Source organism: Mus pahari, chromosome 7, assembly GCF_900095145.1.
Source record: "Mus pahari chromosome 7, PAHARI_EIJ_v1.1, whole genome shotgun sequence".
Taxonomy (NCBI): domain Eukaryota; kingdom Metazoa; phylum Chordata; class Mammalia; order Rodentia; family Muridae; genus Mus; species Mus pahari.
Window position 1 is genome coordinate 71,363,772 of NC_034596.1, and position 23,549 is coordinate 71,387,320.

At 44.3% G+C, this 23,549-nt stretch overlaps 1 protein-coding gene across 9 annotated transcripts in view; it reads left to right on the forward strand.

Annotated features, from left to right (window-relative positions):
• Syne2 (spectrin repeat containing nuclear envelope protein 2) overlaps positions 1-23,549 on the forward strand; it is a 304,126-nt gene that overhangs the window by 219,498 nt on the left and 61,079 nt on the right. For 8 of the 9 annotated variants that reach the window (XM_029540662.1, XM_029540656.1, XM_021202357.2 and 5 more), the window contains exons 75-87: positions 277-396; positions 498-695; positions 2,494-2,667; positions 3,953-4,084; positions 7,505-7,701; positions 8,943-9,075; positions 10,488-10,670; positions 11,122-11,268; positions 13,266-13,442; positions 15,800-15,955; positions 18,194-18,346; positions 21,827-21,997; positions 22,450-22,580. In XM_029540662.1, the coding sequence (XP_029396522.1) occupies positions 277-396; positions 498-695; positions 2,494-2,667; positions 3,953-4,084; positions 7,505-7,701; positions 8,943-9,075; positions 10,488-10,670; positions 11,122-11,268; positions 13,266-13,442; positions 15,800-15,955; positions 18,194-18,346; positions 21,827-21,997; positions 22,450-22,580 (2,072 nt within the window). The other variant, XM_029540663.1, reaches the window with a different exon arrangement.

The following is a 23,549-nucleotide window of genomic DNA, read 5'->3' on the forward strand; positions in this document are numbered from 1 at the left end:
AAAAAAAAAAAGAAAAAAAAAGAATTGCTGAGGAGCTGATAAGAGACCACGAATCCCCTGGTCTAAGACACATATACCTTGTTCAGTATGGATTAGAATGTGCTGGGAACAAATTCAACCCTGGCACTTCTGGGAAATTTTCCGTAGGAGTTGAAGTTGTCACCTTGGTTTGTTTCTGCTCTCCCATGGCACTTCCGTGTTCGATTCTGTTTTACCCACGCCGTGTGCTTCCTGACTCCTTGAGGGCTTTTCTCTCTTGTCTGGCTTCTCCCTTAGAAAGTAGATATGCATACTGCAGAGCTGCAGAACTCCGAGAGGCAAGTCGCCAAACTGAGAGACGAAGGGGAGAGGCTCCGTTTCCCTCACGGTTTACTCCAGGACGTTTACAAGTTGGAGGTATGTGTGTGGGCATGAGGGCTTGGGTCTTCTTCCTAGAATCTAGGTGTGTCCTCTGTCTGACTTATTTTCCTGGCTGGCATCTGCTCTCTCCCTTTCAGGATGTTCTTGACGGTATGTGGGGAATCCTGAGAGTCAGACACTTAGAACTCAGCAGCCCCTTCCTCTCCAAGAGCCTGCAGACCTTGCTTCAAGGCATGGCGGAGCTAGTCAGTATTGGAAAAGAAAAGCTGGCCACTGACCCTTTACAACACACCAAGAGCAGAGCTGCTTTGCAGGTCCAGTTACAAGATCACAAGGTGACAGCCCCTTCAAAACCCTTACTTCCAGTTGTCCCCGAAGATGAGAAATTCCCCAGTGACCCCTTTGATGAAGAGTGGGACATTCTGCTATTTACAGTCCCCTTCAGAATCTTACTGTGGAGCAGCCACCCTGGGAACGTCTAGGAGTAGGGTGGTGGGTGAAAGCAGATTCTTTCTGACGCCTGTGGAGCTTTCTTTCAATTGAGAAGACAGTCATTTCACCAGTAAGTCTTCAAGCAAATCTATAACTGAATGTGTATTCATCCTCTGAGGGCATGCAATGTGAGAGAGACTGACTTAGGGAGCTTAGGAAAGGCATTCCTGAGGACAGGAATCAAAAGGAGGGTTTACCGTCTAATGCTTTAATTGCTATTCCCATTTTCCACATCAGCCTAGCACGGTGGTGTACACTTGCAATCTCAGCACTCAGGAGGTAGAGGCAGGAAGATCTCTGTTGAAAGGCAGCCTGATCTAACAAATTCCAGGCCAGCCGGAACTCCATTGTAAGCACTTGTTTTACACATACACACACACACACACACACACACACACACGCACGCACGCACGCACGCACGAATGCATGCATGCACGCACACAGACACACACAGCATAGTCCCGGTTTTGGCCAAGATCTTTGGTAAGTAGACCTTAGTCTAAGAAGAGTTAGAGGATTAGAAGTGGAAACACTCTCACAGTGGTGTCCAACCTTTTGTGGTGACGTTGTCATTGGCAAAATTCACTCAAGAAGCAGGCAATAGAGCAACACCTCCCCCCGTCATATGTTTTAAGTAAGCTTAGAATTTTGTGTTGGGCTATATTCATACCCACCCCTGCCACATGGATCAGGGGTTGGATGTGCTGTTGTGCTGGGCCGCCCTGTCTGATGCTTTGACAAGTCTTCTATGTGTTTGTTCATTTCTGGGAGTGGAAGAATGGATTCACACAATAAAGGGGCCCATCCAAACAGCTACAGTGACCAGCTGGGTAAATGCAGACACCATGGGACATACGACCTCCCAGTCTCAAAGATGCCCAATCTGCCGCTCAGCAGACCCCACCCACTTGGCCACTTTGTTGAGTCTCGGTGGGAACTGAGAATGAGGACCCTGTCTGTCAACTGTGGGCTGCACAGGTTTACACACGGAATGTTGTTTGAAGCCCCCTGTCTTCAGATTTATTAGCCACCTCCTAACATCCTAAAACTCGAAATAATTAAATTAGATCACAGCAGAAACGGAAGTTTACTAATACTAATACTTAAAATAGATTATTTGGTGGAAATACTACTTAAGGATAATATTTCTTTATAAATTGTTAAAATTCCATCTGTTTTTCACAGACTAAGACCACTTTAATTTTCACGTTATTTGCTTATACATTTGAGTCTATGTATATATATATATTTGAGTCTATGTATATTATATATATGCATATAATTCTATATATGTTCTCCTGAGATAGGGATTAAAAAACAAAATTAAGTCAGGCTTGGTAGCATAGGTCTGTAACACCATCTGCTTTGAGAAATTGAGGCAAGAGAAACACAAGTCTGAGGCCTGCCTAAACCACTTAACAAGACCCTGCATGAAAATATCAAGTAAAAAGACAGGGGTATGTCTTAGCTATAGAGCCCTTGCCTAGTATGCCTGAGGCCTTAGGTTCACACACATACACATACCCTCTCCCGTACCAGAGGGAGGCTGGTCAAAAGAACTAGGGTGAAGAGTTAAAATATTTGGCTTTTATAACTTCCCTAATTCAACAATAAATACTAAAAAGCTTTTCCATGTCACAGAGATTTTTCCAGAAGCTTGTTGCTGACATGTTGTTGATTCAAACCTATTCGGCAACAATGTTTCCACCTTCGTTACAAAAGGGAGAGGGATTTGGAGCAGAGCAAGTGGCAGAAGTGAGCGCCCTGGAGGAAGAGGCCTGCCTGCGTGGTGCACAGCTTCAGAGCATGCTCCAGGTACGCACATTGCACATTGCGTCACCTCTTGGCTGGACTGCCTGGTTTCACGGGCTGCAGGTGTCGGGCATCAGAGCCTTAGCTGAGTATGAACATCACAGTTGAGAAAGATGAACCCAGCTCTAGCATGGACTCCTCCCCCACTTCATGCAAGGTCAGCTGGGACTTGTCAAACCTAACAGTGGGTGTAGGTCTGTCTGTGAGTGGGTAGCATTGAAAGCATGAGAGAGCCGAGATGAGATGGTTTGGATGAAGCAGTTCATGGGTCACAGTCTCGGTTCCTTCAAGAGCCATTGGGGATACTGAGGACACTGTCAGAAAATGCTTCTGTGACAGTCCTGCCTCAGCTCAAAGAAACATTCTGTTCAGCTTGAAAGCTTTCCCCTTAACTCCCTAAACAATTTACCATGGATGTTAGCCCATAAAGGACATCTTAAAAAGGACATGTTCAACTTTATATTATGAATACAGCGTTATTTCTTGATGACAATATTTATTTTCTAGTTACATTGTCATATTGTGTCTTAGTTTGGGTTTTACTGCTGTGAACAGACACCATGACCAAGGCAACTCTTATAAAGGACATTTACTGGGGTTGGCTTACAGGTTCAGAGGTTCAGTCCATTATCATCAAAGTGGGAGCATCCAGATGGTGCAGGAGGAGAAGAGAGTTCAATATCTTGTTTCGAAGACAAACAGGAGAAGACTGGCTTCCAGGCAACTAGAACGAGGGTCTTAAAGCTCGTGCCCACAGTGACATACTTCCTCCACGAAGGCCATACCTCCCAAATAGAGCCACTCCCTGGGCCAAGCATATTCAAACCACCACAAATTGGTTTTATAGTAATGGTGATTTTAAAAGGTTTTACTCGCCCAGTGAGTGCTCTGTAATTCACATGGCTGTTATTTGGAAGGAGAATTACTAAGGTTATTTTTCTAAAAGACAGTTTTTAATATCAATAACTCGGTTCTTTAGTGCTTAGGAATTCTAGCCAGTGGGCTACCATGGAAATATGAGGAGACAGGATTAAAACGTTCATGTGCACATACACACACACACACACACACACACACACACACACACACACGGCACCTTGGCACCTTTCAAAAACAGTGGGATTATACCCCTCTAGAGACTGAGCTCTTCCCGATACTATGTATATAACCTCCAGGTGCACCCAGCATCCATGTGGCATCCGTGTTTCGGTTTCTTCTGATCCCAGTGTTTGTCTTTGCCTTTATGATCGTCATTACATGGAATTCGTCCCCGCTGTTTTCTCTCTAGAAATGGGAAGAGTTTGATGATAATTATGCGTCGCTTGAGAAGGACCTGGAAGCTCTCATCTCTTCACTGCCCTCCGTGAGTTTGGTGGAAGAGACAGAGGAGAGATTGCTGGAAAGGATTTCATTTTACCAGGTACCGTGGTTCTTGGCTTATGACAAGCCTGGTTAAGAGAATGACATTTTCTTGGGGTTGAACACTGTATTTCTACTTCCTATAGACCCATAGTTAGATAGATCTGGAATCTTTGGGGTGATGTGGCACTTAAAGTTACGGGATGTGCTATCCAAACACCTAGATGAATACAGTTGAAAAGTAAGCCACAGTATCTCAAGAAACAATCTAACATGTCTACAAGCCCAGCACTTAAGAGGCTGAGGCAGGAGGATCTCTGTAAGCTTGATCTCAGCTTGGGCTAAAGCATGAGTGTTTGTCTCAAAAAGCAAACAACAAAAACGGGAAACAGTCTAACACTAGCCAATGTCACATACCCCTGACTGTTCCTCTCAAATGTGAGGATTATTCTAGTAAAGTTGAAACCTTTAATTTGTGTATGGAGTGGGAGGGGAGAGGGAAAGAGACAGGGAGAGAGAGAGAGAGACAGACAGACAGACAGACAGACAGACAGACATGTGTGTACACAGATTGTGTGTACTAGAGTAGAATGTCGCCTTCCTCTGTTGTGTCCTATACCTTGTTTTAAGATGAGTCTCACTGTGTACTCCTGGCTAACCTGGAGCTCACTATGTAAACCAGGCTAGCTTCGCACTCAGAGATCCACCTGCCTCTGCATCCTAAATTTTGGGATTAAAGGTGTATATTACTCAGGGCTGAAGATATGATTCAGCAGTTAAAAGCACTGGCTGCTCTTGCAGAGAACCCAGGTTAGATTCCCAGCTTGCAGCCCTCTGTAACTCAAGTGGGAATCCGATGCCCTCTTCTGGCCTCTGCAGGCATTAGCTATGTACATGGGACACAGACAGACAGAGAGACAACACGTTCATATACATAAAATACATTTTTATAAAACGTGCATACCACTATGCCTGAAAGACCCTTAAATTTGGATCCTGTAGTCCTGACCATTTCAGCTAGGCCAGCTGGCCTGTGAGCCTCAGCCATCTTCCTTTCTCCACTGCTCCAATGCTAGAGCTACAGGTGCATCTTCCCACACCTCCTTTTTTCTTTTTTTAAAGATGTATTCATTTTTATTGTATGTGCATTGGCCATTTGACTGCATGTCTGTGTGAGGGTGTCAGATCCCCTGGAACTGGACTTACAGACAGTTGTGAGCTGCCATGTGGGTACTGGGAATCGAACCTGGGTCTTCTGGAATAGCAGCCAGTGTTTTCAACCACTGAGCCATCTATCCAACCCCTCCCACACCTACTTTTGCATGGATATTGGGGATCCAAACTCAAGCCCCCATGTGTGCACTACAAATGAGTTTCCTCTCCCATCCTTGAAAGTTTTTTTCAAAGAAACAATTTTTCTAAGACTTCTGAACAAATTCTTCATACTATATCTCTCAAAGCCCATTTCGCTGTATTCTTCTTTGGGCTCTTCATAATCCCTTAGAGTCACAGAGGTTTGTGTGTGTCTAACCAGTGTGTTGTCCTTATGTGGGTCCAACCAATAAGGTGTCCTTGGTTGGGAGTCTAGGCCGTGGAATGCAGACATTAGTTGTGTAGCCTCTGTACTGGAACAAACTCATATTCAGATGCTGCTGTTTGGAACCAAAAAGCTCCCACTGACCAGCATGTAGTCTCTTTTCTCTCTAGAATGACAGCATCAGAACTCCTCAGAGGGAACTGGGGGATGTAGCTCAGTTGGTCTAGTTCATTGCCTGCCAGTCATGGAGCCTACCTACCCAGGGTTTTATTCTAGTACCACATCAACTGGGCATGGTATTGCATGCTTGTGGTCTTAGCACTTGGGAAGTAGAAGCAGGAGATCATAAGATCAAGGTCAGCCTGTAATGATGAGTCCTTATCCCCCTTCTCTGAAGGAATAGGTGATATACATTAACTTAAGATATATATGTGGTATGTATACATATACACATTAAAAAAAAAAAACAACATAGCACAAAAGAGCTCCCTTCCCAGAGGTGGTATAATGGTAAAGCAGCTAATCCTTAAGGTTTAGAAAATGACAACTCGGGCTGGAGAGATGGCTCAGCGGTTGAGAGCTCTGACTGCTCTTCCGTAGGTCCTGAGTTCAAGTCCCAGCAACCACATGGTGGCTCACAACCATCCGTAATGAGATCTGACTCCTTCTGGAGTGTCTGAAGACAACTACAGTGTATTTACATATAATAAATAAATCTTTAAAAAAAAAAAGACAACTCATTTTATAATTGGCTTTGGACATGTTATCCTAGCTGTAGGTTCAGCCAGGGGAGGGATGGAATTGTGGGTGGGTGGGGGAAGAAGAGACCTAGAAGTAAAAGAAGGAAAAAAAAAAGCTGGTAAGTTTTCAAGAAGGCTTAATTGAAAAATAGCAAAAGTTCTATTTTGATAATAATGTACTTTTAAAGAGCCACCAGGTAAGCGGCATTAGCTGAACCGAGCTGTAGAGATAATTGCCGTTAGGCAGAGTTCTCGTCAGGGGGTCATTGTATTTGCAGTTTTGAAGGATTTCATTTGATGTGTGTGTGAAGTCGGCCTAATAATGCGCTGTTTTAATTTATTCGAAAGTTATTTTCTCCCTCTTATTCCTTAATATTCAGAGGCGTCTACAAATGAGTTCTCTGCCGGGTCTCTGTCTTGTGGATAATGGATAATTATCTTCAGATTTCTTCCTCTCATATCTAGGTATCAGTCTGTGAGACTCAGCAGCTGGGAGTGGGGCGGAGGTGGGTGGGACAGGAGGGCCGTGCGCACGAGAACATAGACCCTTGATGGGGGGCATCTCCCGGTGTTTCCACAGGCACTGGAAATCCTGATTTCTGTACTTAAAGAAGTTTATGTCTAAAATTTCCCGATTTTCAAAATAATTTTTGTGTCGACTAGAAAGATGGCTCGGTGGTTAAGAGCACCGGATGCTCTCCCTGACAACCTGGGTTTGATTTCCAGCACCCACATGGCAGCTCACAACCAGCTGTCACTCCAGTTCCAGGGGATCCAGCGCCCTCTTCTAGCACCAAGCATGTGTGTGCAGCACAGATATTTATGCAATCAAAATAACCATACGCATAGTAATTATTGTTATGATTTTATTATTATTATTATTATCAAAGATCTAAACAAATTAGAAAAAATAATCTGCATGTCAAATCAAAGCTGCCCGAAACAAGGAATGGTAAACTATGCCAATGGCCCCACTGTGGAGAGGTTGAACCAGAGGACCCCTTAGTCCAGGTGTTTGAAGCCAGCCTGTAATCTCAGTATTTGGAAGGCTGAGGAAGGTGTATTACAAGTTTGGGCTATATGATGGGTCTTCAGATCTGCTTAGACTATATAATAAGAACCTGTCTTATTAAAAAGAAATGAAAAGGAGAAAGACTAGAGAGACACATTTTACTTAAAATAATTCCTTCTGTGACTTTTTTAGCAAATAAAGAGAAACATTGATGGGAAGCACGCCCGGCTTTACCAAACCTTGAATGAAGGCAAACAGCTGGCGGCATCTGTGAGCTGTCCTGAGCCGGAGGGCCAGATCGCGAAGCTGGAAGAGCAGTGGCTGTCCCTCAACAAGAGAATCGACCAGGAACTCCACCGACTGCAAACCCTTCTTAAGCACCTTCTCAGGTACACGGCCTTAGAGACCGATCGGCTTCACAGGGAGAGCCTGCAGTCAACTCAAGGTTGTGCGTGGTCCCGCACACCACACTGTGGTGTTCTCTCTGATCCTGGCTCACGAGGCTCGGCATCATATGCCAGCAGTCTTCTGGGACCTTTGCACATGTCTACAAGCATAAGGAAGTGGATAGATGTAACTCCTGGGATACTTTCATGTTGGGATGTTATCTCTCACTTGCTTCCAATGATTTAAAACGTTTTAAAAGTCTGGGTGGTGGTGGCGCACACCTTTAATCCCAGTGTTTAGGAGGCAGAGGCAGGTGGATTTCTGAGTTCGAGTCCAGCCTGGTCTACAGAGTGTGTTTTAGGGCAGCCAGGGCTACATAGAGTAGGGTGGTTTGAGAAAGTCTTTTGACTCTTCAGAGGATTCACGCGTTGTGTGCATGTAGAGTCATCTTAAACCATCAGAGCATAAGGGAGAAAACAGAGAATGTTTAATCCTCAGTTTTGTCCCTGCCTCTCAGAAACTGTAAGAGCTAAGCAAGCTTCAAGGAGAATGGTGTTCTGTTAACTGTCTCCATCACATATGATGGTATGGCAGCATGCAGCCAATGGCAGTCAGTGTGCTGTTAGCCCCATGTATAAATGCTAGCTTTATTTTCACTGTAAACACATAACTGGAGAACACTGATGACCAAGGTGATCTCTGCCACAGTTGACGGGTAGACTTCAGTATAGCTATAATAAGAATGCCTTGTGGGGCCTGGAGAGATGGCTCAGTGGTTAAGAGCACCGACTACTCTTCCGAAGGTCCTGAGTTCAAATCCCAGCAACCACATGGTGGCTCACAACCATCCATATTGAGATCTGACGCCCTCTTCTGGTGCATCTGAAGACAGCTAGCTACAGTGTACTTAGATATAATAATAAATAAATCTTAAAAAAAAATGTCTTGTACTTTTAAAATGCCTCTTCCTTCTTGATTATCCCTAATGGAGAGAGTTCTAGAAAATGGTAAAACCACTGGGCTTGGGGCATGGTGTAGACATGATAGAGAACTTACAAATGCCTGGAATTTCTGAACAATAGCCTGATGGCTGTTTCCATCACATAAGATAATACAGTAGCATTCGGCCAATGGCAGTGTGCTGTCATTTATTTCATAAACACTAAAATAAAAGCAACGCGCACTGGTGTGTGTCGTCCTCAGGGTGAGTCTCTGATTTCCGCTCCCGCTTTCCTCCCATCAGTTACAGCAGAGATTCAGACGAGCTAACCCAGTGGCTGGAGTCTTCTCAGCAAACGTTGAATTACTGGAAAGAACAATCCCTCAACGTGTCCCAGGACCTGAATACAATCAGAAGCAACATAGACAGATTTTTTGTAAGTTGTTCATACTGCTGGTCAAAAATAAATTATCAAGGATAAAAGAATCGGAGTTTTCTCTGAAAGTCCCTGCTTCCATTTGTAAGGGTAAGGGGTAATGCGCAGGCAAGTAGCAGATGTGTCCTTAAAGCTCCTTGCTTGTACTGTTGATGACGTCTGCAGTACATATGTGAATGTAAAGCTTGCTCAGATATGGGCTTATTTTGTTACTAGTTAAAAAAGAAAACAGCCAAACCGCGAACTGCCTTATAGGAGTATTATTTCATGGGGTTAACAGATGGGTGATTTTAAGCTCTTTTGAGAATTCTCTGCTCATGTTTTGGTTTTACTATTTTGATTGCAGGGGGCAGAAGCTTTTCTTTCGTAACAAGTGAGCTTATTGGTCAGAGATGTAGCTCAGTGATGAAACGCTCGCCTAACAAGTGTGTAGGCACTGGGGTCCAACACCTAGCCCAGAGAGTTATACATAGCATCCATATTAATTTTGCTAGATATAAATGAAATATTTTCCCTTGGTCTTTACTCTCTTCTGTTTTATAGCTATGGTTACTCAGTTTGACATAGATATTTTTTTTTTCAGTGCACTTCAAACCTATACATAGGAAAGACTTCAAATATTTTCTTTGAAATTTTTCTAAGTAATTCATTTAATATAGACTATACTAGATTCTACAGTTTCTTGAAAAAAAAAATGATCATTGAGTATGGCTTCTCTGACTTTATTTTATCTGTATGCATGTTTTCCCTGCATGTATGTATGTGTACCACATGTATGCCTGGTACCTTGGAAGTCAGAAGAAGGCATCAAATCCCCTGGAACTGGAATTACAAATCAAATGGTTGCTAGCCACCATGTGTGTGGGGGGAACTGAACCGCGGTCCTCTGTAAAAGTACTAAGTCCTTTTCATTACTGAGTCATCTCTCCAGGCCAGGCTTGTGTATTGTTAAAAATATGAATCCTCTCAGTTAAAAGGAGCCAGGGAGGGGCTGGTGAGATGGCTCAGCAGGTAAGAGCACTGACTGCTCTTCTGAAGGTCCTTGGTTCAAATCCCCGCAACCACATTGTGGCTCATAACCATCCTTACTGAGACCTGATGCCCTCTTCTGGTGCATCTGAAGTCAACTACAGTGTACTTATATATAATAATAAATACTTTTTAAAAAAAAAAAAAAAAAAAAAAAGGAGCCAGGGATCCCATGGGTTTTGTTCCCCAGGGTCTATGTGATGCCTGGAGAGGAATCTGACACTGTGTAGGCAAAGGGCGTGTGTGTGTGTGTGTGTGTGTGTGTGTGTGTGTGTTTGTGCGTGTGTAGACGTATTTACTATCTTTAGCTTTGTCATCTAGACAGTAATTCTGACTATCCTTAAGGTTTGAAAGTATCTAATCTTAGGAACTGTTTCCTCTAGAAATTTTCCAAGGAAGTCGATGAGAGGTCCTCCCTGAAGTCCGCAGTCATGAGTACTGGGAACCAACTTCTCCACCTGAAAGAGGCAGACACAGCCACACTGAGAGCCTCTTTAGCACAATTTGAACAGAAGTGGACAGTGCTCATAACTCAGCTTCCAGACATCCAAGAGAAACTTCACCAAGTAAGGGCTTAAAGACCCAGTGTTAACTTAGCATATACTTGTGAGTTCACAACTCTTTTAAAATTATTTTTTCTAACTCAATAGTTTTCTTTGACACTTCTGAGCCAGCCCAACACACATACACACACACACACACACACACACACACCACTGAATAAAGGTCTTAATTACTAGCCTCTCCTCCAGCGAGATCTTTCTTAAGAGAGAAATCAAGCTTAATTACTTTATTTCTCAGTTGTCTCTATGCCACTGAGTTGGCTTATATGAAGGTCATTATCATCGTTTGGAGGTCACTTATTTGCAGCTTTAATACTGGGTTTGTTTTTGTGGCTGACCTGCCTAATCATGTAGCAAGACCTTTTTATCAAAGCAGGTAGCATCCCCAGTGATGCCCTGATTCAGCCGGTTAACTGCCGATGATAATTAAGTGGAAATCATCCTGTCCTTGCAGCTTCAGATGGAGAAATTGCCGTCCCGAGAAGCAATCTCCGAGATGATCAGCTGGATGAACGCCGTGGAGCCTCAGGCGGTGGGCGAGGATGCCGAGCTCTCGCAGAGTTCTTCATCTCAGGTGAAACATCTTCTGCAGAAGCTCAAGGTAATTACACAGAAGGAACCTGTCTTAGGGTTTCTATTCCTGCACAAACATCATGACCAAGAAACAGTTGGGGAGGAAAGGGTTTATTCTGCTTACATTTTCCACATTGCTGTTTATCACCAAAGGAAGTCAGGACTGGAACTCAAGCAGGTCAGAAAGCAGGAGCTGATGCAGAAGCCATGGAGGGATTTTCTTTACTGGCTTGCTTCCCCTGGCTTGCTCAGCCTGCTTTCTTATAGAATCCAAGACTACCAGCCCAGAGATGGTCCCACCCACAAGGAGCCTCTCCCCCTTGATCACTAATTGAGGAAATGCCCCACAGCTGGATCTCATGGGGGCATTTCCACAACTGATGCTCCTTTCTCTGTGATAACTCCAGCTGTGTCAAGTTGACACACAGCTAGCCAGTACAGGGCTGAAGTCTTTTCACTGGATACAGAAGCACATCATTTAGAGGGGGAAAAGCTGAACCAAGAGACATGTGTCATATAATCAAGAGAAATGGACTGGAAGGACATAGGAAGGGGAGGGCATGGCACTTATTCTAGAGTGGACAGCCCAGGCCTTTAATGGCCTCGGGCTGGGTTGAGCCTCCCTGATGTCCTATCACTCGCCACTTCAACACTGAGCCCAGTTTGGTCCCACCCTTGCTTCTGGTGCTCTTCTACCACAGGCAGTGTGCACACTGCACTGTCCGTCTGCAGTGCCTGCTTTACACACCCTCTGAGCCACCTTTCAAGGGACAGCCCAGGCATGTCTTCCATGACTCTTCCACCCCAGGTCTCCCTGCTGGATTAGGCGACTATGCCAAACTTGGTGTCTCTGAGACTCTCTGGTTCCTAGGCAACTATCCCCATTCAGTACTTGCCTGTCTCCTTTCCTTGCCCGGGACTCTCACCTGGAACAAGATAGGCCAATGGTTGGCCTGCAGTGGTTATTGGTAAATGTCCTTGAGGGAGAAAAAAAGTTGATTTGCTTCTACACTAGTTATGCATTTCGAGTACATTTCATTAGCATGTAACACGACACAAACATATATTATGTGGTAGGCAGGTACATGAGGAGCCTGGGCTTGACCTTCAGAGAGCTTGCAGACTGATGGAGCTAGAGCCTTGTAGGCAGAAGATAATGGCTTCATGACCAAGGATGACTGCAGCAGAAGACTCTGATATTCTTTTTTTCCTTTGCAAGGCTGGGCCTCACTATATAGTTCTGGCCTGGAGCTTGCTTATGTAAGCCAGGCTGGCCTCAAACTCATATAGATCTGTCTGTTTCCGTCTCCTAAGGACTGAGATTAAAGGTGTATGCCACCATGCCTGGCCTGATTTTTGGCCTGATCCTATCTTGAGTGCCTGGTAGCATCTTTAAAATGTCTGCCTCAGCTACAGTTACTAGAACATTCCACTTGGTTCCTCCTGGATGTCTCCATTAGCAGTCCTACAACTTCCGTGGGTAAAACCCAGCAGGTGACTGGCTCGATAGAAACATCATTACCCCTAGCAGGTTTAGGACCATGGTAAAACCTAAAGTCATCCAGATTGCCCTAAGAGGCCTCTGTCTCCACAGGACAGAAGAGCTACCTAAGTTGGCCAGGTTCCCACAGGTGCCATAAGTTTTGTGAAAGACCCTTATCTCCTATTTTCTATCCTCACATGACTCAGAATCTCACAGGAGCCCTTTGTCAGACCAGGGTCCTGCTGGCCCTTCACAGACAGCAGGTACCATCATGTGGTTTCCTCGGAGTTCTCAGTGAGCCCATAGGGAAGTGAGTCATGCTTTCACTAAGAATGTGTCATTTCCTCAGAGAGCCTTCTCACAGAGAAAACAGCCACCCTGTCCCATGGAAGGTGGGAGACTGGAAGGTACACCTGACGGTGGGATTAATGGATAGGCGCTTGGTGGCCCCTAGAGTCCAGCCATTAGGAAAGATCCAGCTCGTGTGATGGGCTTCCATCCTGGTGGTGGGGTTTAAACTTTCACTTGTTTGTGTGTTTTAGGAGTTCAGGATGGAAATGGACTACAAGCAGTGGATAGTTGACTTTGTTAACCAGTCACTGCTTCAGCTAAGCACCTGTGACGTAGAAAGCAAGCGCTACGAAAGAACGGCATTTGCAGAGCACCTGGGGGAGATGAACCGCCAGTGGCAGCGAGTGCATGGAACCTTGAATAGAAAGGTGAGTCCTGTAGTCACACTTGGGTGGGTGGTGTTGCACTTGGGTACGTGGTCTTGCGCCTGGATGCATGCCTTTGCACTTAGATGCATGCCTTTGCACTTAGATACATGGTTTTACACCTGGATGCATGGTTTTACACCTGGATGCATGATTTCATCCTTGCAATATGCCCCTTGCTAAAAACTCTTAAAAGCTATTCAAAAAGCTGATTCACAGTCTTTTCTTTTAATTTTCTTTTCTTGGTTATTTTATTTATTTACATTTCAAATGTTGTCCCCATTCCCAGTTTCCCCTCCACACCACCAGCCCCCCAGCCCCCACTGATTCTGAGTTGTAAACCTGCTAATCGTCCCAATTACAGCTCCTTTGGAAAATCTTATGTCTTAGCATTTTCTATGGGTGCACACAACAGATAATATAAGTACTTATATTTTTGTTGGGATTTCTTTGGGAAATTGAGTTAGGCTAGTGAAAAGGACTATATCAGGCTACTTAAAGGTCAGAGATCTTGGCATTTCCTGTGGAAACATGTCCAAAAAGACAAAGCAATTTCACTTTGAGAAGACAGAACAGAAGAAATACATACAGAAGCTTTCTACTCCACGGCTCTTGAAACATGAAGAAGATGAATTCGTGATAAAAAGTATTTAATAGTGATAGTGACAAACATCTTATCTCTTTCCTGTATTAAAAAAATGCACACAAAGGTATTCATTTACTGGAGATTCATATTTAAATTTTAAAATACATAAATGGACAGACAACTTGAACAGGATATTTCTCAATTTTAGAAATTCTAGTTTTAATAGATGTAAATATGTTGATTTTTATCCTCAGATATCCAAATAAATACTATGGAGCATATAGTTAGTAAGTTAGAAATGTTTTAGTAAAATAAAATCAGAAGCTACCACATTCATACACATCTAATGGTGGAATGACTTAAAATTTCTTTGGAAAACATTGAGAACATTTGAAGAATACAAAATTTCATTGGCTCCTTTAACCATACAGTCCAGTTCTTTTTTTTTTTTTTTGGTTTTTCGAGACAGGGTTTCTCTATATAGTCCTGGCTGCTCTGTAGACCAGGCTGACCTAGAACTCAGAAATTCGCCTCTGCCTCCCAAGTGCTAGGATTAAAGGCGTGCGCCACCACGCCCGGCTACAGTCCAGTTCGTGGGCAGTTATTTAAAATGGATAGATAGTCCTTCTAAAAAGAATTTTTGTTTTTAATAAACATTTAAAGCTTATTTCTTTTTTAAAGAATTATTTATTTATTTATTTATTTTATGTATGTGAGTACACTGTAGCTGTATAGGTGTTTGTGAGCCTTCGTGTGGTTGTTGGGAATTGAAATTTTAGGACCTCTGCTCACTCTGGTCAACCCTGCTCGCTCTTGTCAACCCTGCTCGCTCCAGCCCAAAGCTTTATTTATTGTTATATACAAGTATACTGTAGCTGTCTTCAGACAGCACCAGAAGAGGGCGTCAAATCTCATTATGGGTGGTTGTAAGCCACCATGTGGTTTCTGGGATTTGAACTCAGGACCTTTGGAAGAGCAGTCAGTGTTCTTACCCGCTGAGCCATTACACCAGCCCCGCTTATTTCTTGACTTACAAATCTTTATTCCAAAAGGAATGTTATGTAAAATATTAAAACTTTCAGAAGAAGCCATCTTTTTTTTTTTTTAAGATTTATTTATTTTATGTATATGAGTGCTCTATACATGTCAGAAAAGGGCATCAGATCCCATCATAGATGGCTATGAGCCATCATGTGGTTGCTGGGTATTGAACTCAGAATCTCTGGAAGAACAGCCAGTGCTCTTAACTGCTGAGCCATCTTCTCTCCAGCCCCAAGTTATCTTTTCATTTCAAAAGGATACAGATACCGTAGCAAGTAAAATCAAACAAACAAATAAATATTAAAGACCCGCATAATGCTATTTACATTCTGTATTAGTTACTTTTCTGTTGCATGATAAAATACCATGTCCAAACCAACAAATAGAAGGAAGAATTTATTTGGGCTTGTTGTTCCAGAGAGCCAAGAGTCTGGCATGACAGGAAGGCGTGGTGGTCTGAGCAGAAAGCTGAAAGCTGACCACATCTTTAACAGCTAAAAGCAGAGAGAGCAAACTAGAAGTAGAGTCAGACTATTCCCAGTAACACACTTCCTCCAGCAAGACTATCCCTTCCAAATCTCCCAAAACAGCACCATCAGCTGGGGACCAAGCATTCAAATGCTCCTGCCCATAGGGGACATTCTCGCTCAAACTGTCACACATTTTTAAGAAGAGAGGTGAAAGTAAGAAATTTTTCGTTGTAACATTTTTTTTTTTAATCCATCACATATAGATACAACATTTGGAACAACTTTTGGAAAGTATCACTGAGAATGAAAACAAAATACAGAATTTGAACAGCTGGTTGGAGGCACAAGAAGAAAGGCTGAAGATGCTACAAAAACCCGAAAGTGCGGTCTCCATGGAGAAGCTGCTACTGGACTGCCAGGTGAGGAGGGGCAGACAGCATCCCGCCCACCATGTGACGTAACTCTTGACGCCCACCCATGACGTAACAAGGCTGCGTCTGAGAGGTTTATGGTTAGGTGAACCCTGTATCAGACTGTACCTATACAAACCTAGAATGGAGTCGCCTACTACACACCCGGGGAGTACGGGATTACCAGTATGCGTGTGGTGCATGACTGCACTTAACTTCTCATATAAACTAACCAAATATCCTGGGTTTTAAATAATAGTAAAGCGGTACCTTTCGATCATAGACAGAAGACTCTTTCTCGGTCATTGTCCCTTTTTATGAGATTTGAAAATTACTCCTAAGGAGCAGAAATATTTTTAGGGACTTCTGCTTCCAAGCTTTCCCAACTGCGTGTTTTTTTGTTTGTTTGTTCGTTTGTTTTTATTTGCACAGCATTGGCGGCATTACTCAGGCATTTCCATTGTTCTTAGTGTTGCATCCTGCACTTTGCCTGAAGGAGATAATTTTCTGCCACCTGTTATGTACAGTGTTCTAGAAGGACCACGTGTCCCTTGGAGCTGGTCTAAGTCACACTTGGGTGTAAGGTGTTACTCGTTGCCCAGGTCACGCAGTCCTTGAAACTCTTGCCAATGTGTGGACCCATACTGATAAGCAGGGCCAGAGTTGGTCATACACCCGTCATCATGGCTGCAGAGGGCACACGTACTGCTTCTGTGCGAAAGCATCACACTAGCCACTGCTAGGGCTAGTGGGGGTCAAAATCCTGTTCCCCTGAGTTTTCAGACAGCACTTGGTCGAAAAGTAAAAACAACAGCAAGGAGGAGGGGCTTCCTTGAGGCCACTTCCGGTCCCAGCTCTCACTCTCCGATTTACCTTGGCATTTGGCTGCGGGAAGCTGCATAGAGTTAAGCATAGGCCTAAGCTAAGCAAGTCTTCCACACACTCTCTAATCTTAGTAGCATGTTGCCTTCTGGTGGTCCGACCCTCCAAACAAGCTCGACATGGGTTCATTTTAGCTACCTGCCCTATAGTCTCACAGCCAAGCTGTAACTCGACAATAAATCCTCTACTTGGGTAGCCTTGGTTTCTATCCACAGACAGGCAGACAGACCAGACTATCTGATGTAGAAATACTTGGTATTGTAATATAACAGTTATAAACACTAAAAGCAAGGACAATTACCAAAGAAATGTGTAGTTGCCTGAAATGGGGAAGCCTAAGGAAGTTTGATGTTCTACTGTAAGCAAGCATAGTTAACAGATGTGAGCCATAATCATTTCAGAGGAACTGGGACTTTTTTTAAGATTTATTTTATGCTTTTTAATTATGTGTGACTGTGGTATCTGTGTCTGTGGTTGGATGAATGCTAGTTGCAGAGGCGACCATTGGCAGCAGATGCCCCCGGAGCTGGAGTTACAGGCGGCCTTGAGCCATTCCACCTGGGTGCGGAGAATTGAACTGGGGTCCTTGGCAGGAGCAGTAGATAGATGCTCTTGACATCAGAGCCGTCTCTCCAGCCTTGAGACTGAAATATTTAAACAGTATGAAACGGTTTTTCCGCAGACAAGCAGGTTGGCTTCTGATGGATCTATGTAATCAGCAAGTCTCTTCATTTCAGTTCATGTTTTGTGCTGCAGGTCGGAATTTAAAGGAAGATGCTTACTGTGAGGTGGGAGCTGGCATGCTTGGGAAGTGCTGGAAGGCCCCAGTGTGGCGGGGTGGGGGTGGGGAGGAGTGCTGCAGGACCCCTGGGCCCAGTCCACGTTAGTCGAAGAAGGACAACAGAAGGCTGTGTGGGTGGGATCATGTTCTAGTAACGCCAAGCTTATCTATACACTATCATTTTTTGGTTTGGTGTGTGTGTGTGTGTGTGTGTGTGTGTGTGTTGGTATTTCTAATAGTTAAGTAGTCCTTTTAAAAATTTTTCCTTTCACTGTAGAGGAAATATGACAACTTCCTGATAAGTAAGTACTTTTAGAACTCTAGGTAAATGAGCCTCTATGAGTGATTATTAGAAGTTTGAAGGAGACAACAATTCTCCATAGTTATAAAAAGTAAGCTGTGGTTAAAATGCTGTTACTGTGGTGCTCGGTGTAACTGTATGCTACAATGGCAATCTTTATATATTTTACAGAAAAATACACCAGCTTCCAGTTGGTGTTCAAGGACACATGTTCAAGAATAAACTCCTGTTTACTAATTGTTCTGTAGTATTATAAATTTGTTTTTTTGTCTTGTCTGTCTAGGATATAGAAAATCAGCTCGCCATGAAATCTAAAGCTCTGGATGAGTTGAGACAAAGCTCCCTGACAATGGATGGGGGAGACATGCCATTGTTAGAAGACATGGTGTCTGGAATTGATGAGCTGTTTCAAAAGAAGAATAATGTGACCAGCCAGGTACCAGGCATCCCTCAGTCTGCGGTTTCTCCTCATAAAGCCTTCCATTTGTTGTTGTGACTGTTCTTTTATCACGGAGATTTACCCCGCTTTAAAAAGTCAGAGAGCTGCTGGGAAGCATCCTGAAGTGAAAAGGAGTTATTTCAAGTCTCATTTTATGACCTAAATGACTGAAGGCAAATCTGTGGCCCCAGCAGGCAGGAAAACCGCTTGGCTATCTTTGTTTTATCTAACATACTCAGGCAGGCATAAATGTCTCCTCCTCTCAGAGCAGCAGAGCATCTGGCATTGTTTCCAGGTCAGCACTACAGCAGCAGTTAGGAAAGAGCCCCCCGAGCCTGTGGGAGATGCAGCAGGGAGTGGGGGATCTGTAGTACATACCCTCGGGAGCTGGGAGCTGGGAGCGGGGTCAGCATTGGGGGAACCCCAGAGGCAGAAAGAGAGACAGAGGAGGAAGAGTGTGCAGGATGCCCCCAAAAGGAGTGCACTGGGAGAGAGAGCCGAGACATGCCAAAGGCATTTACTTCCCACCCAGGGAGGATGCTCTGATGGTTAGCCAGTGATAATGTGTTGCTGCGTTTCCTCCAGCATCCTCACTGGGAGTTCACTATGTCTCTGAAATCTGCCTTCAACCTCGTGTTCCTAGTGGGGAATGAGTACAAGCTGTGTGATTGAAATCCCTAGGCAGCCTGCAGCCTCACCTGACTCGGGGGAAATAACAGATGAGCTCCATCAGTCATTTGTCAATCATGTCTGTTTAAGTTACTCTGCTCAGGACCAGGAGCCAGAGAAAGCAGACAATGATGGAACCAGAGCCTCAAGGAGCTCAAGCCATGCAGAAAATGCACGTGAACAGATAAGAGTGATGTAATGAGTATATGATGTAATAAAAGTATAAAATGGGGATTAAATTAAGTTGATGCAGATAACAAGATCATAAGAGAGACACACAAATAAATGGAAGGGTCCAAAAGTGAATTAAATTTTCAGTTGTATTTTCAACAAAGATAGCACGATAATTCACAGGGAAAAGGAGGGACTTTTTTTTTCACGGTACGACACTGGGTCACCCGGATATTAACATGAAAAAGATTGATGCTCGCTAACTCCACGTCCAAAATCTAACCTGAAATGAGTCAGACATAAACGTAAGAGTTAAAACTACAGACCATTAAGAAAGGCCACATTAATGTTCATACCTGTCTTCCTAGAGAGGACACTAGAAGTGTAAGCAGCCAGGGGAGGGGACAGAGAGAGCTTAGCTTCATCAGAACTGAGCACTTTGTTCTTCTGGAGAACATAGCAGAGATGTGCAAAGACTACAGGATGGGAGAGACGGGGAGGGGCTCACACACTCATCTGTTAACCTTGCTTGTTTAAGAGACTTACCACCAGAGTGTGTGTGTGTGTGGGGGGGGGATTGAAGGCAGTGGAATCCAAGCTGTGTCTTTGCGGAGGGGCTTCTATATACAGTATAACGGGTTACAGAGCAGGAATTGGATGAGAAAACAGGGAGGCTGTTTGAATGGACGTCTCTCGACAGAAGATGGCGTGAATGGCCAATAAGCACGTCAACAGCTATCAGGGGAATAAAAATCAAAACCACAGTGAAGTGCCATTCATACCCATGAAGATGGTGGCATTAAAGACAGGCAGTGTTACAGCAAGGGTATAGCCATATGCTGCCGGTGGGGGCTAAAGTGCAGCTGCATCAGAAAGGTGCATGGCAGCTCCTTGAGGTTAAACATGGACGTGACATGACTTGCTATTCTCCTGAGTGGTGAAAGCTTGCCATTCTCCTGGGTGGTGAAAGCTTATAGCTGTCTAACCGTGATAACCCCGAAATGGTAACAACCTGTTGTCCATCCAACTGTGGGTGTCTTAGTAACATGTAATAGGTGTATCTCTATTGTGGGGTATTATTCAGCTGTCTAAAGCAGTAATGTATTCTGTATCAATGGACTTTAAAACCTGATAAGTAGAAGCCAGTACTCAAAAAACAAACAAACAAACAAACTCATGTTTGAATCCATTTATATGAAATATTTAGTACAAGCAAACCTTTGGAGACAGAATCTGTAGCTGGAAGAGTAGATGTGACTTCTAAATGGATATGACGTTCCTTTTTGGAGTAAAGAATTCGTTCTAAAATTGTAAGATTTTAATCTTTAAATAGGTAAATTATATGAGGTGTGAATTTTATCTCAGTAAAGTGTCAGTTTTGAAAATGCAGGAGGTAGGCTGGGGAGCTAGCTCAGTTGGTGAGGGACAAACATGAGGACCCAAGTTTGAGCCCCAGAACCCACACTAAGAGAAGCTGAAAACACACAGTTGTGATTCCAGCAGCCACTGCCTGGCAGCAATGATTGTCACACTTTCCCATCTCTGCCCACAGGCAGGTCACCCCCTCCCTCAAGCCTGGTTTCTGGTCTAGCAAATAGGAATGAGAACACAAACTGACCCTCTGCTACCTTAGCAGTGACCAATGCTATCACAGTGCTCAGTCACTAAAGCTCTACCTGAGCCCGGTTCTCACATTTACGTAGCTTCCTGCCTCTCCCTTCTACTCTGTTCAGGCTCCCTTAGTGAATTCCTTCTCTTTCCCCTCTTTTGGTGTCTTTTGGGATCAAAGCCGGGTGTGGTGGTGCATACCTATGATCCCAGCACTCAGGGGGGTGGGAGGGGGCTGAGTCAGGAGGATTTCATGTCCCATGCCTGCCTGAATTGCATGCAAGCACTTTTACCTGGTAGGCCATCTCGTGGTGCGGAATTCAGCATGTAGCATAGGCCTCAGCATATGCTCTCCTGCGTCAGCCTTCCAAGTGTTGGGATTACAGCCACTCGTAGCTGTTCTCACTAAGTAGCAAAATGCTCAACTCATGTCACCAAAATGTGCCAGTGGGTAAAATATGCCTGCCCTTCATGCATGCCCAGCAGGAGTGCATTGCGTGCTGCTCTCCAGCTTGTGATGGCTTTGCGGAAGTCACTTAAACCCAGGCATTATCTTGGCATCTTACACTTACAGTACTTGACAATTGTAGAGGTTTTTCACAAACCCTATTGGTGTGTGTGTGTGTGTGTGTGTGTGTGTGTGTGTGTGTGTTTTGCCTGTTTTGTTAATTTGTTTGCTTTGTGAATGAAGAAACTAGTTGACAGAGTTAAATAAGTTGCCCAAAGCCAGAAGGCAGGCAGAGTGATTGAACCCAGTACTCAGAGTCTCATTCTTGCCTGGTATCTTGCCCTGCATCTGTCATGAGCCTCATGATCTTGGGGCTCTTCCCCACTAGTCCGTGTTAAAACAGCTTTCTTTGAGATCTGTATGCTCCTTAGCCTAGCCTTCGCACCTTCAGGATGTTAGTGAAGATCTCCCGTACTTTGAAGTTGAAATACCTAAATTGGATACAATAATAGACTCCTGGAGAGGAAGTAAAATGAGAGACTGTCTTAGAACGCTAAGTCAGGGTTTCCGCTTTCCCGAAGGTCCACCAGCTCAGAGCCTCTGTGCAGTCAGTGCTACAGGAGTGGAAGGCCTGTGACAAGCTCTATGATGAGGCCACCATGAGGACAACCCAACTCACATATTCTATGGAGCACAGCAAGCCTGCGGCCTTATCATTGCAGGCCTTGGCCTGCCAGGTGCAGAACCTTGAGGTAAGTTAACCAGTGTGGCCAAAGGTATTGTGGGTAAAAGTTAAAGGCTGAAGCAAGTGCTATAATGAATGAACGCAGGTGCGCTTGTACTGTTTGGCAGAGAACAAAAGGCAGTGCTTTAACTGGAGATATCGGAGTCACGGCTTGGGGTTTTAAAGTTAGTCACAGGAGCCATGGGAAGTTTGAAGTGTATCCTGAATCTTCTGCGTATTTCATTTCATGGTTTATGAAATTGTGTGCATGGACAAGTGTTGTATGTTTGGCAACTTCTGAGTTCTGCTTGAGGAAGGAGTATCTCGCCAGTCACCTTCCTCCCGTTCTTGGTTGTGTGTCACTGTCCTGTAAGGTCTGCATGTTTGTGTCATTGATGGGCAGCATCAAGGGCCAGAAGTTGTTACCTTCCAGGCTGGGATGGCCCAACCGCCTGCTTTTGCCTTTTTCTGTGTCTTCAGGCCCTTCAGGATGAAGCTGAGAACGGGGAACGGAGCTGGGAGAAGCTGCAGGAGGTCATTGGCAGACTCAAAGCTTCCTGCCCCTCCATTGCTGGCATAATCGAAGAGAAATGCCAGGATGCTCATTCGAGGTACGCCAGCAATGCAATTTGAAAGATCGACCCACTCGCTTGACCCCTAGGCCTTCTCAAAGCTTCTCCCTCCTTCTCAATGACAGGCTTCATGGTTAATTGCGACTCTTCTTTGGAGGGTGTAGTTAGTTCATTGTGGAAGGTTCAGTGTCATGAGAGCATTCATGTGGCTCCAGCAGTTTCTGGAATAAGCTAGAAATGCCCTAATGGAGCCTCTTCCAGAGTGTGTCCTCAAAAAGTCAGGCTTGGTCCTGGGAACCCCAAATCAACAACAGAAACACAGAGGAATGGGGAGTCCGTAAGATACAGTGGGATGGATGTAGTCAAACACCTCTTGGAAAGTGACCCAAAGCCCGAGACAATGTGTACAAGTCGGGCTGCCTTCCAGTCTTCTCCATGAAGACCCCTGTACTTCAAAATCAAACCAGTGTTCAGTAAAGTGTAGGACAGCAAAGTGCATGCTCTGGCAGGCTGTCCTCGGGTCTCCCTGGTCCCCACTGGCAGGAGGACAGGATACTATAGCACGGCCTGTGCTTTCAGCGCCCCTCACTGCATAGGTGGGACTGTTGCTGTTGAAGGACTCAGGTCACCGCTGCACACACAAGCTCACTCTTTCCCTCCGTGTTTTCCGTTTGTTGTTTGAGCTGCTACAAATTGAGCGTGTGCTACTCAAATGTTCTAGCACTGAGCTACATCTCCAGCCCTGTGCATGGAAGTGCAACAATTAATCTGCAGAATGTTCTGTACAGCCACTTAAAATGGTTTTCCCTCCTTCCTCATCCTTCTTCATCCTCTCTTCTCTTCCTCCCCCCTCCCCCCACTTCTTTTTTTTTTTTTCATGATTCTTTTTTTTTTTTAGATTTTTTTATTTATTATATTTAAGTACACTGTAGCTGTCTTCAGACACTCCAGAAGAGGGCGTCAGATCTTGTTACAGATGGTTGTGAGCCACCATGTGGTTGCTGGGAT